This window comes from Labrus bergylta, chromosome 9 (assembly GCF_963930695.1).
Source record: "Labrus bergylta chromosome 9, fLabBer1.1, whole genome shotgun sequence".
In the NCBI taxonomy this organism is placed as follows: Eukaryota; Metazoa; Chordata; class Actinopteri; order Labriformes; family Labridae; genus Labrus; species Labrus bergylta.
In genome coordinates this window covers 13,889,192-13,902,517 of record NC_089203.1, presented here as the reverse complement: position 1 = coordinate 13,902,517, position 13,326 = coordinate 13,889,192, and the positions used below count along the sequence as shown (strand labels likewise).

At 41.3% G+C, this 13,326-nt stretch overlaps 1 protein-coding gene across 2 annotated transcripts; it reads right to left on the bottom strand.

Moving 5' to 3' along the window:
- Positions 1–611: 611 nt before the first annotated feature.
- hmgxb3 (HMG box domain containing 3) lies at positions 612–12,304 on the bottom strand. 2 transcript variants are annotated; one of them, XM_020645289.3, is made up of 21 exons: positions 11,960–12,304; positions 10,909–11,061; positions 10,619–10,793; positions 9,441–9,881; positions 9,188–9,286; positions 8,883–9,017; positions 8,527–8,759; positions 7,323–7,429; positions 7,142–7,222; positions 6,861–6,943; positions 6,545–6,652; positions 6,306–6,446; positions 5,730–6,037; positions 5,274–5,401; positions 4,601–4,732; positions 4,271–4,455; positions 3,887–4,109; positions 3,403–3,536; positions 2,721–2,840; positions 2,283–2,492; positions 612–2,192 (listed from the first exon to the last, which is right to left on the bottom strand). In XM_020645289.3, the coding sequence occupies exons 2-21, from the start codon at positions 11,046–11,048 to the stop codon at positions 1,620–1,622; spliced, it is 3,756 nt and encodes a 1,251-aa protein (XP_020500945.2). In that variant the 5' UTR covers positions 11,049–11,061; positions 11,960–12,304; the 3' UTR covers positions 612–1,619. The 2 variants fall into 2 exon arrangements, with proteins under 2 accessions (XP_020500945.2, XP_020500944.2); XM_020645288.3 differs by having other exon boundaries at positions 7,323–7,432; positions 11,960–12,303.
- Between the last annotated feature and the right edge of the window lie 1,022 nt (positions 12,305–13,326).

Genomic DNA, 13,326 nt, shown 5'->3' with positions numbered 1-13,326 from the left:
CACTTCCTGTTTTCCATTGGACAATGTCCAATCTGCATTTCCTTTGGAACATTTCCCACAGTAAATGTCAACATTGCACAACTCTAAGTAGGGAAGTATTTGTCCGTTCACTGAGACTACTTTCAGTCTGCATGCTCTGTCTTCTTTTTGTGGTTTCAGCTTAAATTGTATCTCCTTTTCTTTTCAAAAATGACTTTCGTTGTGACTTTGTGAGGTGCCAGACTCTGAGGTACATTTTGCAAACAGTCTAGTGTTTTGTTCACCACCAGAAAGTACCATGGTAATGACTTTGATGAATCCTAATCCTCCTCTGCCTATTCTACTTTTATCTTCGGGAGCTCTGTGTTAAAATTGTGTTTCAGAGACAGAACTATCTCTGACCTTCTTTGCAAAGACGATGCCTTTTAGTGTTTAAAGATCTTAATAGGAACAGATCAATCACATTCCTACACTGTGTGTTAATGTTCCTCAATACACAACAATACACTTTTTTTCTTGGTTTTAATATAAAACATTATTCTGTGCTCAGTTGCACTTCTATAAAATAAGTTGAACGGTGCTTTATAAATATACTTACCTCGCCTTGCCTTATCTAAAGAACACATCTGGCATGTCTTTTGATCAACAGTTTATTGTTTTCATCATTTTCAAGTTTGCCTGGACTTCCTCAGAGTTTCATCAGTCTTAATCTTCATCTAAATAGTATATTATTAGTTCTAGTAGCTTAGCTGTAGTATATACGAGTTAGGTTGATGCACTTCATTCATTTGAATATCTACAGTTTAATTGCAAAAGCAGACCTCTCATGAGTTCTATTGAATCTCTATTGAGAAGAAAACATGATGCAATAAGGCAAAGGGCCCAAGGGTAATGAGCAGATACAACATCAGTCTGAAAGGCAACAACTGGCAGGTGAGAGGTGAGAATGTAAAACACAAAGCAGAAATGTCTGTGGACATATCAGGGAAATGAATACTGTATCATGGGTAAATATTTACATTAAGGCTAATACCTAGATGAGATCTTAAAATACTATTAACAATGTAAGAGTCGTAGAAGAGAACTGAAGTAGATTTGAGGAATCATGCACTTTCATATCCTTATCTCTTAGGACCTTATAGGTAAAACAACAAGCGTGTTACATTCGTTCAGTCATTTGAAACAGTAACTGAGATATTCAAGATAATTATTTAACAATCTTTAGGTCATGATCTGATGTTCATGGAGGAAGAAAAGTATGTTTCAAGGCCAAAAAGGGGTCTGTATCAAGTCTTTCAATAACTCATACGTTTGTTTTGGGTGCAACTTCACCAACCAGACTCATCTCCAATTCCCTTTAAAACCATATAAATGTTGATTTACTAAATTTGCTAGTAACTTGTGACTATATTATTTTGTGCATCTGTTTTTGACAATGATCTGTGTAATTATTCTTTGTTATAATATCTGGTGGCAAATGACACTGCTGACTAGTTTGTGTGTGTATTAGAGCAGGCCTAATTCAGAATCATCTTGGTGTGGGTCAAACGGATGGTGGGACTGTTTGACTGGTGCAGAGCTCTACAAGGAACCAAAGCTTCCCAGGGCATTTCCAGGAGGAGGTAGCGAATAACTGTTTTTTATTCAGGAAGCACGCCCTCACATATCTCTGTCTCTGCCTGTTGTGTCTGTCCATCCATCCCACTTCCTTCATCCTCCTCCTTTTCTGTGTTGATCTGTGCCACTCCCAGTCGGTACAGAGCGTCCCTGATCACCACCTCCCCAGGTTGACAGGCCTTCACCACCTGGTTGATCTGCTGACTCACAATGTCCCTGCTGGTGAGGAAATCCACCAGGCGGTTGTAAAGGTAGTAGTAAGCTGTGTTGTTGAAAACCACGGGCTGCTGCCATTCATTGCTTGTTTTACACTCCTCTGTTTTCTCCTCGTAGTCATTCTCTTTCATGTCTTTCTCTTCTTTACTTTCTGCTCCATCCTCCTCCTCTTTCTCCAGCTCATGCACCATGCTGATGTAGGGCTCCAGATCTCTGCAGAGGACCATAGAGTGGTGCTTTTCAGTCTCCTCAGCTGCTCCAGGAGGGTGAACCAACCAGCTGCATGATGATTTGGTGATAGGGTGGACGTTCTGGTTCTCTGCCACCAACGACAGGTCAGGGCTGTACGACTGTTCTTGTAGCTCAGCACAGGAGACAAACTAAAGGAAGAAGGTGAGCGGCTGTCAGCAAAGAAACCTAAAGCAGCACAGTTGTTATTTCAAATTTAGGATTGATGCGTAAACACTTGCCTCTGGCTTTTCAAAAGGGTCGGAGAAGCAGCCTTGGTTCCTACCCCACATCTGGGTTGCCAGTTCTGGGTACTGCATGTCAGCACAGAGTGCCACCTGACGCGCACAGTCACTCACATACACAGGGGGCCAGTAGCGAGAGGATAGTAGCAGGTCTACGTGGTCTCGGGCTGACTCTCCTCTCACTAAGTACTTAGAGCCACACACCACCTGGAGACAGGTACAGAGGAAGTAATGCTGAAACCCTTTCCAGAGTTTTTGTTGATTGCAAAGTAGACATTTGAGTTTAACTTCTTACAGTATTCACAAAATGTTCCCTTTGAATGTATTCTCATATTTTAGGCTGCATTATATAAATTTTGTTCAGGACTTAACTCGAAAGATTTTATTTTAAAGGTAAATGCATAACTGGATGTCTAGTTAAAGGAATGATTTTACCTTGTGGGGGCAGACCTTAGACAGCTTGCCTGCGGTGAGGTGAGGCGGGGGCTGTGAGGCTGTTGGGAGGCCACTGTGAACAAGTGTGTACAAGGAGATGAGGGAGGCAAGCAGCTCATTCTAACAGATGGAGACAGAGAGGAGGCGTTTAATGAGACAAACACACACACTGATATTAATACAGCATAGTAAACAGATGAGTACTACCTCACTAGGGAACATATAAAGAAATCAGAATTTCAAGCTGCCTTCATTAAGCAAACCAACTTTCTGCAACACCCTGCAGCAAGACACTCAAGTCTCAGGTTGTGAGGAAGGGATCCTGTGTTATGGATTGTAAACTTGTCCCAGTAGGTTGTAATTAATGGTCAGCGTTTAGTTCAAGTCATAAAAACCCAACTACGAAATCATGTGAGCAAAAATGAGCACAGGGTTCTCTGTGTGTGTGTGTGACACACACACACACACACACACACACACACACACACACACACACACACACACACACACACACACACACACACACACACACACACACACACACACACACACACACACACACACACACACACACACACACACACACACACACACACACACACACACACACACACACACACACACACACACACACACACACACACACACACACACACACACACACACACACACACACACACACCTTGGAGGAGCTCGGGGCTATGCTGGCCCCGCAGCAGTCCAGCATTGTTCTCAGCTCGTCCTCACTGTGATCTTCGATCTTGTCCAGGCTCAAGTGACCATCATGAATGAGACGCACCAGAGCTGATGGATCCCCTGATAAAGAAAAAGCTTTTAAAAAGTGTTTCCAGGTTATGTAGAAGCCACTAGCCAAAATAAACCTAATCACAGCTACGTATAACTCAAATCAAAAACAGAGCTACTCATTCAACCAAGTTTGTCATGGGAGAAATACTTAACACAGAATATTAACATAGTAATATTCAAAACTGTACCCTGTACATGATCATTTAATCATTATACCATCATTTTCTAACCATAAAACAATTACTCCTCTCATCCTCTTTTCTACATTTTCAGTGACACATGCAACATTGGCTAATGAACATTTCAAATCACTGGTTAAATGTGTCTAAAAGCAGCTGTGGTTTAAGAGAGTGAGGCACCTGATGGCTGCTGTGCAGGTGCCTTCACCTTGTCCTTTTCTGTGTTGATAACAGTAGCACTTCTCATCAGGGGGGGAATGAATGGAGCAATGATAGAAGCATCTACACGTGTGATGGGGATGTCAGCAGGAAAAGCTGCCTGCTCAATGGCCTCGCATTCCATGGTCAGCCAGAAGTCATCCACGTGCACCTCATCTGAGACTGAATACTCAGGCCAGGTGAACTGTGGATAGAACAAAGTGTGGGCAAGTGTGTAAAGAGTTCCCTACAGCTTCTTGTTAAACACACATCTAAAATCGTCAAAACTTACTTACTCTAGGGTTTTAACATCAAAACAGATCTAAAATGTTGTCATTAAATACATTTTCATGATTAATCTTTCACCTCCACATTCTTCAGCTCCAGAACGTTGTTTGTGTATCGCTTAGCAATCTCAAGTTTGGGAGCAACACCACAAACGCCGCAGATCATATCGTTGTAATCCCGCACTGTCAGACACTCAAAGGCCCAGTATCCACTCAGGAGAAGCTCCTGAATTTGTGAAAACTCCTCTGCACTCAGAGTGTGGACTGATGACAAAGAGGAGGACAAAATACAATTCACATAAAAAATAAAATAAAAAAACAACGTAAAAGACAAAACATACAAGACTTCAAATGTAGAGGAAAAGGTAGCAGAATTTATGAAAGTTTACGAGTTAAATGCCGTGGTTACCCGGATGATTTGGGTTGTGGTCTAGTAAGGTCCTAGCTGCCTCAGGCGGGGGTTTGCCCAATTTGACACTCGCCCTGATCTTTAAGAACAGATCGATACTAACCAGCAGTCTGTTCCCAATGTTGAACAAACCTGCAAAAAATTAAGCGTTTTAATTCACAGAGGAAGCTGGTGAGCAAATTTAACTCTTTAAATTGTCGGGCAGCTGTAGCTCAGTTGGTAGGGTCGTCGCCTCTCAACTGGAAAGTCGAGAGTTCAATGCCCAGCTGATGTGTCCTTGGGCAAGAAACTCAACCCTGCATTGCTCCCGCTTGCTTATTTATGCACTTCATACACTGACTGAGCAAAGAAATGAAACATATACTTGCCACTAAGTTAGCAGCTAAAAAAAGAATAGGCCAGGCGTCTTGATTTTAAAATCAAAAATTAAGATATCGTGCACACAAAATCCACAGTTTAAGTGCCCCATATTGTTCCATCAGCTAAAAAGAGATCGCTATTAAGGAAAAGTTTTATCAGCAATGTTGCTGTGTCCAACATGAAGTCACCCTTAAAAAATGACAAACAATGAATGTACCAACATCATGCAAATCTGGGAGGCTGCAGTGCCTGACTCTTGATTTTAAAAAAGGAGCTGAGAAAAGTACAAGTTCTAGTGTGTGGTGCTGTTTACCTGGATGCAGGTCAGTGAAGCTGTGAAGAACCAGACACATAACGTTGAGACACACCTTGAGCTGGAGGCTGGCTGTCTGGAACAGAGTCTCAGTAAGCAGCCAGCAGACCTCTTGTCCTGCAACAGAACTAGGATATACAAACAAGAACCACAGAGTCTATTAATGCATGTCCATACTCCACAGGTCCTATATGCATGGATGTATTTTGGGCTTGTGTGTGTGTGTGTAAAACAATCTCAATAAAACGTTGACTATACTCCTGAGGATTCATAAAGTACAACAACGATAAATAAGGGACCACAACATGTGTGCTTCAATCTGTCTAACCAGCAGTAGAGCAGTAGGATAGTTAAAATACAGAAATAATGAGGAGAAAATGAGAATTAAAAAACAATCAACAAACAAACATTAGACCCCTCCTCTCCGCCTTGTCGTCCGGCTCTCAATCTTCTCACCTCTGATCTCCTTTGAAGAGTGGGTAGCTACACAGGCCACAGTGAGTAGCTGCTGATTCATAGAACTGAGGCCAACCAGACTCCACCAGCGTCTCCGTCTCTACACTGCTTCCCAGCTCCTGGTTGTCTGGTTGGACCAAGACTATCTGGAGACTATTAAGCTCCTGGATGAGATTCATAGTTTCTTGAAGCTCTGTCTCGTTCTCTGGGATCTGCAGGGAGCGCTGCAGTAACTGCACCGTATTTTGGCGCTGGATGTCCTTCTGAGAAGGACTCAGGGGCTGGTATGGATCGAGCAAGGTCCCACACTGAAAAAAGAAAAACAGGAATTAACATCCAAAGTATTTAAGTCAGAAGTTTGCTTTAATAATCATGTTCATGTAGTCTGAGTAAACATTAGCACAGTTAAGGGATGAGAAGAACCAAAGACATCAAAAGCCTGATGTTATCAGATTTAGATATATTAGTGTCAAGCATTAACTGCTCAGGGATCCAAGGTGGGGATGAGGCTCATAAAGGGGGTCAGGGGGCAGCTCTTTTGCACTTAAGAAGAATCTGGAGGATGTAAGCTTTCACCTTTTTTCCTTTGGTGTTCTTCTGGGTGAGCTCACAGCCACATTTAGGACACACTGCAGGTTTGTGTCTGTTCTTATACATATAATCACAAGTAGGATTCTTACATCGACCTCTTCCTCGAGCTGTAGACAGTCCCAGGTCCTTAAGGAACAGAAAGGAGAAAAGAGTTACCCACAAATTAAGAAACAAGAGATTTCCAGAAACAGGTTTATATTGAAAGAGAATAGTGCTATACTAACAAAGCTGGAGATGGTGTGTTGTTTAAATGGCACGACTGAGAGGATATTAACTCTCTTATCTGCCAATAAAGACACAGATTGGCCACCATCTAGTGGGATAGAAGATTCCTGTGAAAAAAATATGCAAAAGGTCAGGATATTTCAAGAGAAAAAAGGGGGTGGGGGATGGAGAAGTGAGTAAAAAAAGAACACACTAAATCATTCATGTATATTTATGTTACAGATATATGTAAATACAAATAAACATAAATATTGCTGTTTCTATTTGTACGTGTTTCTCTGTACTTATTGTGTGTGTGTTTGTGTATATTTTAACCTGCTTGGCTGCAGTTGATGGGACAGTCTGGCCGAGCTGCTTTAAAGTGTTTGGTTTGAGCCCTGAGAAAGTCTCTCGAGACACTGAGTAAGAAAACAACCACATCAAAAAAAGAGCAGTGACCTCAGAAAGTCACCTATTCTCACATATCACTTCCGCTTTGTGTAGCAACACTAGACTTCAAATGCCAAAAAAAAAAGAGCTGAATGGACAAAGAATACATGTCAAACTACCAACAGAAATATTAGATTTAATAAGTTGGAAAAACAATTACAATATACCAGTAGGTGATTTATTGTTGTTTGTACTGAGAAGTTTTCCTTTATCAGGTGGGACGGTTATGATCTGGAACAAAGTGCGGCCTGGAGACATAGAAACAAGCCAATACGTGAGCCCATGAGTAAGCAGCTTATTTACACTCTGACAAAAGAATATTTCCTTTGTGCTACATGTTTCTCTTACCTGTGTTATAGGCGGGGAGGATCGGTCTGACCGGCCTCTTCTGAACAGCGGTGTTGCTTCTATCTTGACTTTGGATTACTGTTCCTTTAATATGGTCTTTCAGTTCTCTACTAACATGACATGGAGAATAGATATCAAATGATAGACACACTTAAATCAGCATTTTATTTTATATATATATACTGTATATATTTAAACCATTTTTTTGTGAAGCGAATAAAAAGTGTTTAAAGGGATACTTCATCCATTTGCATTAAGCTTTGTATCATTAGAACCTGGTAGTATTTTTGAATGGTCGTGCATCCCGCCCTCATTTTCCCCTGAGATGGGAAATCTTTGTATTTCTGAGTCTGAAAAGGAGCTTCCAGTGACGCAAAATGACGATTTTTGCATCACTGTTGCATCACAACATCATTGTTAGCGGGGGGGGAAACTAAACGCTAGTTCCTCATATTTTCAACCACTTAAGCTACAGACCAATCACAGATCAGTGGGTGGGAACTCACTGCCAGAATCGAAACTTAACGTCCGCCATATTTCTTGGAAGCTATGCAAACAGGCTCTATGGAGAAGGCTGATAATGGTGAAAAAATATAAATACAGCGGCGAGATGGATGCTGCCGACAGGCCGGTCTTGTGTTTTGGCCGCTGGCTGTTTGCTGCTTGCCACCGCGACAGCAAAGCGGCCGGCTTGAGCTGGGGCGGACTGGTAGTGTCGGTGCTCTCACTGTTTGCCTATGAACACAGACATAGAGTCTGTTTTCTGCCAAGAATTTCCAAGATCAATTCTGGAAGAAATCTCAGAATCAGTTGAGGAAACGGCCTCATGTGATGAAGTAAATATGTCTGTAAATGTTTTTATTAATATATTGTATATTTTGGAGAAACTGTAACGATCGAATTTCCTTCTGGGATTAATGAAGCATTTCTGATTCTGAACTAGAGGACCTTAGTGGGAGTGGCCTGCGGTGCTGTGCATTCTGGGATTTGGGGTCTTTCATCCACGAGCCAAAAAGACACTTTCTGCCTTTTCTCAGCCAAGAAGGCACCAACTTCAAAATGTATTTCACATTTCTACTACATGTATGACCCAATGTCAGTACAGATTCATGTTTCAACGGGTGAAGTATCCCTTTAATACTCAAATGGAGGCTGACTGTCCATCTATCTACGACTGCTGCTTTTAAAATTCATGGACACTCACTTAGTTTGTTCCTGGCCCTTGGTGCTGCTGCCCTCTAGTGGCTCTCCGGCTGAACCCGCATGCTGCTTTCTGGAGCAGCGCTGAACTCGACCTTCTCTTTTACTCCCAGTGTTGTTTTTTTTACTGACATCTGAATTCCCCATCTTGGCAGCCTGAGGTGTGGGGTTGCAGCCGTCAGCTTTCTGTGTCAACAGCTTTGACACAGCTTCTTTCTCTTGTGTCTTCTTAGCCTGCTATATAAATATAGAAAAGTCATTTATTTGAAATGTGGATTAAAACTGTATTCTAAATGACAAACAAATCTTTGGTTTTCAATAAGACTAAACATCCCTAACTGCTCGTGTGTTGACACTTACAGCTGGTATCCATTTTCCGCCAAGGTGGCTGCCACATTCAGGGCATGTTGGTGGCTTGTGGCGTGTGACATACACAAATGAACACCCAGGATTTAGACACCTCCCTCGACCTCGCCTGGTGTAAGTCTTCACACCCTGTGAAAAAAGGTATTCAAAAAATGAACGGCTAAATTCATGCATAACTAAGGCTTGCCATCAAGACTCTTCCACCAAATAATATTCCTCATTATGTTTTGATGTTTCCAGCCTCCATGATCTCCATCATCAGTATGAGCATTTAAAAAATGAATAATGTGGGTGCTTACCATTTTATATGAAGGTTTGGCACTCTTTTCTATGCTGGCTCCAACAGAGACCATCATCATGGGGCCAACAGTTGCCAAAGACTTAGGGTCCAGCATTTTCTGCAGTAAGGGACACATCAGCTCAATGCATTAGTTACACCACGTCTATGTGATTAAATGCTGAACTGCTGAGAAGTTTGCCTAACAAGTCTTAATCATCACTCAATGAATGAAGCAAATTCTGCATACTGGAAGAAGGGCCTTTTAGGCTCACCTGGTTGGGTATGAATGCAACCATTTGTGTAGATTCCCCCTGTATCTGCTGCACCATCGCCCCACCAAAACCACAGCCAGCAGCACCCTGTGAGACAGGTGCTTTAGATGAGATAGGAGAGGATGAGGAGGACGGGATTTGTTGAGGAGCTGTTGGATTAGTAACAACGGCCGTGTCCTCTTCTATGTCATCTGCAACAATCGTGTGATTGGAAGGTTCATCCTCTTCAGTCAACCCGAGAGCTGTGAACTGGGGCTCCTGGTTAATAGAGGTAAAGGGCAAGATCCCGTCCAGAGGAGAGTCCAGAGAGTCCATGTTCACCTCTGGCTGAGACCCTCCAGGCTGTTGACTGGAAGAGCACCCTTTGGCTAAGAGAAAGTAACTGGCTCTGGGGAGGATTTTGCGAAAGCCTGGGAGATCTTTGGAGGGGCTGAGAGACATCTAAGGGAATGGCACAATTGAGAAAACCGTTCACAGATATCCATTGAATCGTACTGACGTAATGCCATAGACACCAGTTAACTAGCCCCCTGTTGATAAAGCAGGAGAAATGTGCTATATTATATTATTGCTGCTAATGAGACACTTCATTCTGGCTTCATCAGAAGTTAAAGGGGCCAAATGTATTCATTACAAATGTAATCATTCAAATTGAAAACCTGCGTTCTCTGTGGAGTGTATCCATACTGAAGGACTCTAATGTACTCAACAGCAAATCAAAAATTCCATTATGGACAAACTTTCTTAACACTGCCATTAATTTACTGATGCAGGTTCAACTGACACAGCAGTTCTGTCAGAATATACATTACGGTCAATACAGTAATTCATAGCTTACGAACCGGAAAAAAGAAAACAAATCTTTGTTTTTTTATTTTTCAGAGGACTTTTGGATTGTTTTGTAGTTTTTGATCATTAATGTGATCAGTACTTTTGTAATTACTTAAAGTTAGGAGAAAATCTTGGAAACAAGTTAGTATCATTTAACCCTGTGCACATGAGAGGATGTCTAAATACAATTTTGCACAACTTCATATTTCTTTCTGAAAAGACCGATGTGTTCTCATGTTTTTTTTTCTACATAAGAAAGTTGTATTCTTAACATCAGAGTATTATGGGGCTCCATGGATGACCAGATGTAGAAGTTAAAAGGGGAAAGGGGAAAGGATTTAACTTACTGTGTCTATGCCCTCTTTCTCGGACTTGGCCTTTTCAAGATAGTATGCCTTTTCGGCTACGCTGAGCCTTTTCCAGCTCTCACTGATGCGTTTGTTGATCTCTGACTGTGGCAGATTTGGTATTTCCTGTTGCATAATTTGGTGAACATCAAAGTAGTAGAGCAGATAGGCAGTCCTAAAAGACAGATTTCCCATTAACAGTCAGTACAACAAAATTTGAGAGACATGAATGTTTAAGGCTTTATGTGGGGGTACTTAGTGCATCCTTTTGGATAGGCTATATACTCTACCTGGGCTTTTTTGGTTTGTCAGAAGTGTCTTCTTGACCTTTGTTTTTTCTTTTTTTGAGGGTTGTCAGCTCCATTTGGCTGTAGCAGCTCTCCACTTCCTCAGTCACTTTCATGACCTCAATCACCTCCACTTTCTCCATGACTTTCAAAGATCTAGGGCCAACATGATAAATAGTACAATAGTAGTTAATTTAAGTGCAGGTTCGGTTATCTTCTGCTAATGCAAAGACTACAGTAAATATTCTAAAATGATAAATGACCAAAATGGTTTAACAATTTAGTTAAGAAACATTGGACAACATAGACAGCATCACTCTTCTGTGCTTTTATTTGATGTCAGGACATTATTGTAGTCCATCCTGGCTGAAAACAGACATGTATACTGGGTTTTGGGACATTATTGTAGTCCATCCTGGCTGAAAACAGACATGCATACTGAGTTTTGGGACATTATTGTAGTCCATCCTGGCTGAAAACAGACATGTATACTGGGTTTTGGGACATTATTGTAGTCCATCCTGGCTGAAAACAGACATGCATACTGAGTTTTGGGACATTATTGTAGTCCATCCTGCTGAAAACAGACATGCATACTGAGTTTTGGGACATTATTGTAGTCCATCCTGCTGAAAACAGACATGCATACTTGGGTTTTGGGACATTATTGTAGTCCATCCTGGCTGAAAACAGACATGTATAGGTTTTGGGACATTATTGTAGTCCATCCTGCTGAAAACAGACATGTAGATACTATGGGATTGGGACATTATTGTAGTCCATCCTGCTGAAAACAGACATGTAGATACTATGGGATTGGGACAGCTTGACTATGGGCTACTTCTTCGTGCAGTGACAGTAAAGCCCGGTCTTTGTCAAAATGAAATATCGTGGAAACGTGTCAAGCGTGAGGCTCTGGGGGAGTCTGAAAAGCACAAACATGTTAAAAACAGTGGTACAGCCCTGCTTTAAAAACAGGCTTAATGGCGTGTGGTTATACTGCCTGAACAGTCCGCGAGTTATCCAATGAAATGCCTTCTTATTGACGTCTTACCTACGATGGCCGGAGGCTCCAAGAAACGCTACAAACAGCCTTCAGAAGTCGCTGAAAAAGTCAAACATTGTGCCGGTGGTGAGTAATTGAGGAATTTGCCCGAAAATTTGTGCGTAATCAAAGATTTACGATGCAAAAACATGTCTGTTAAGCGAATTCGTGTCTCTCTTCGACTTTCGAGAGAAACATGGCGGATTGTTGCCATGGTCTCCAACCAATCATGTGTCAGGATAAACAAGCGCGGGCCTATCACCGTAGACGTTTTTGACACGTGAAAGTAAAGTGTGCGTCCCGTAGGCCTTCAGAGCAGAGCGTCCACAGACGGGGTGAGCAGGTAGTTCAGGCAGTGGGACGATGAGAGTGACTTAAAGTTGAATCATTGGAAATATATCATTTGAAGGCTTCTCAACCTTATCCAACGATTTAATGAATAAATACATACCCGAGATGATGTTAAAATAAGCAAGTTTTAAATGGAATTATCATTTAGTACATCATATAAAGCAAAAAAAAAAAAACGCATGAATATATTGACTTTATGAAATACACCCTGCTGGTAACTGGACACTATGTGCCACATTTTTTTTTGGATATAACTACAAAAATGTGTTATTACATTGAAACGACTGATGCAAGCAGTGGTGGTTCTAGACCATTTTTACTGAGGGGACCAAACTGGGACCAGTTGTTTTGTCAGAGGGGAACATTAAACCCAGAAGGTGATCGCTTTAAAAACACCTACTATGCCAAATAATAGCGCACATAATTACATACCACAACAGAAAATACCATGATTTATATTTGTTTCAGTAACAGTATTTAATAATAGATTGTGAGTCCGGTTGTTGAGTCAAATACTGTGTATGTGTTATTAGGGTGGGCTCTTCCTTTTGGATGCCACAGGGGGGACAAGCTCAGTGTTACAGGGGCACTGGCCCCTGTTGGCCCCTGCCTAGAACCGCCCATGGATGCAAGTGTTGTCTCAGAAACAAAATACTAAACTAAATTTAGCCATTATCGAAAATGAAGTGGAAAAATATACCACAATCTTAGTTACTGTTTAAAAATATTAGGTACAGATTCAGGAATCGTTGTGCAGACCGAACACAACATTTTGATGTAATTCATCTACTTGTTATTTCCAGAGATTGTTCTGCTGATTACAAGACGTGTTGCATTTTCATACTGAAATTTTGGTAAAGGTGATTAAATGAAAGATGGATAATTTCACTCTACTCCATTTGAACACTGAAGTTTATGGCTTTGTCATATCTGAATACAATTATTTATTGGGATTTACAATACTTAAGGAAACTTAAAGAATGTACCTCTATGTTATCATCATAGACTGTTTAGTTATCATCAAA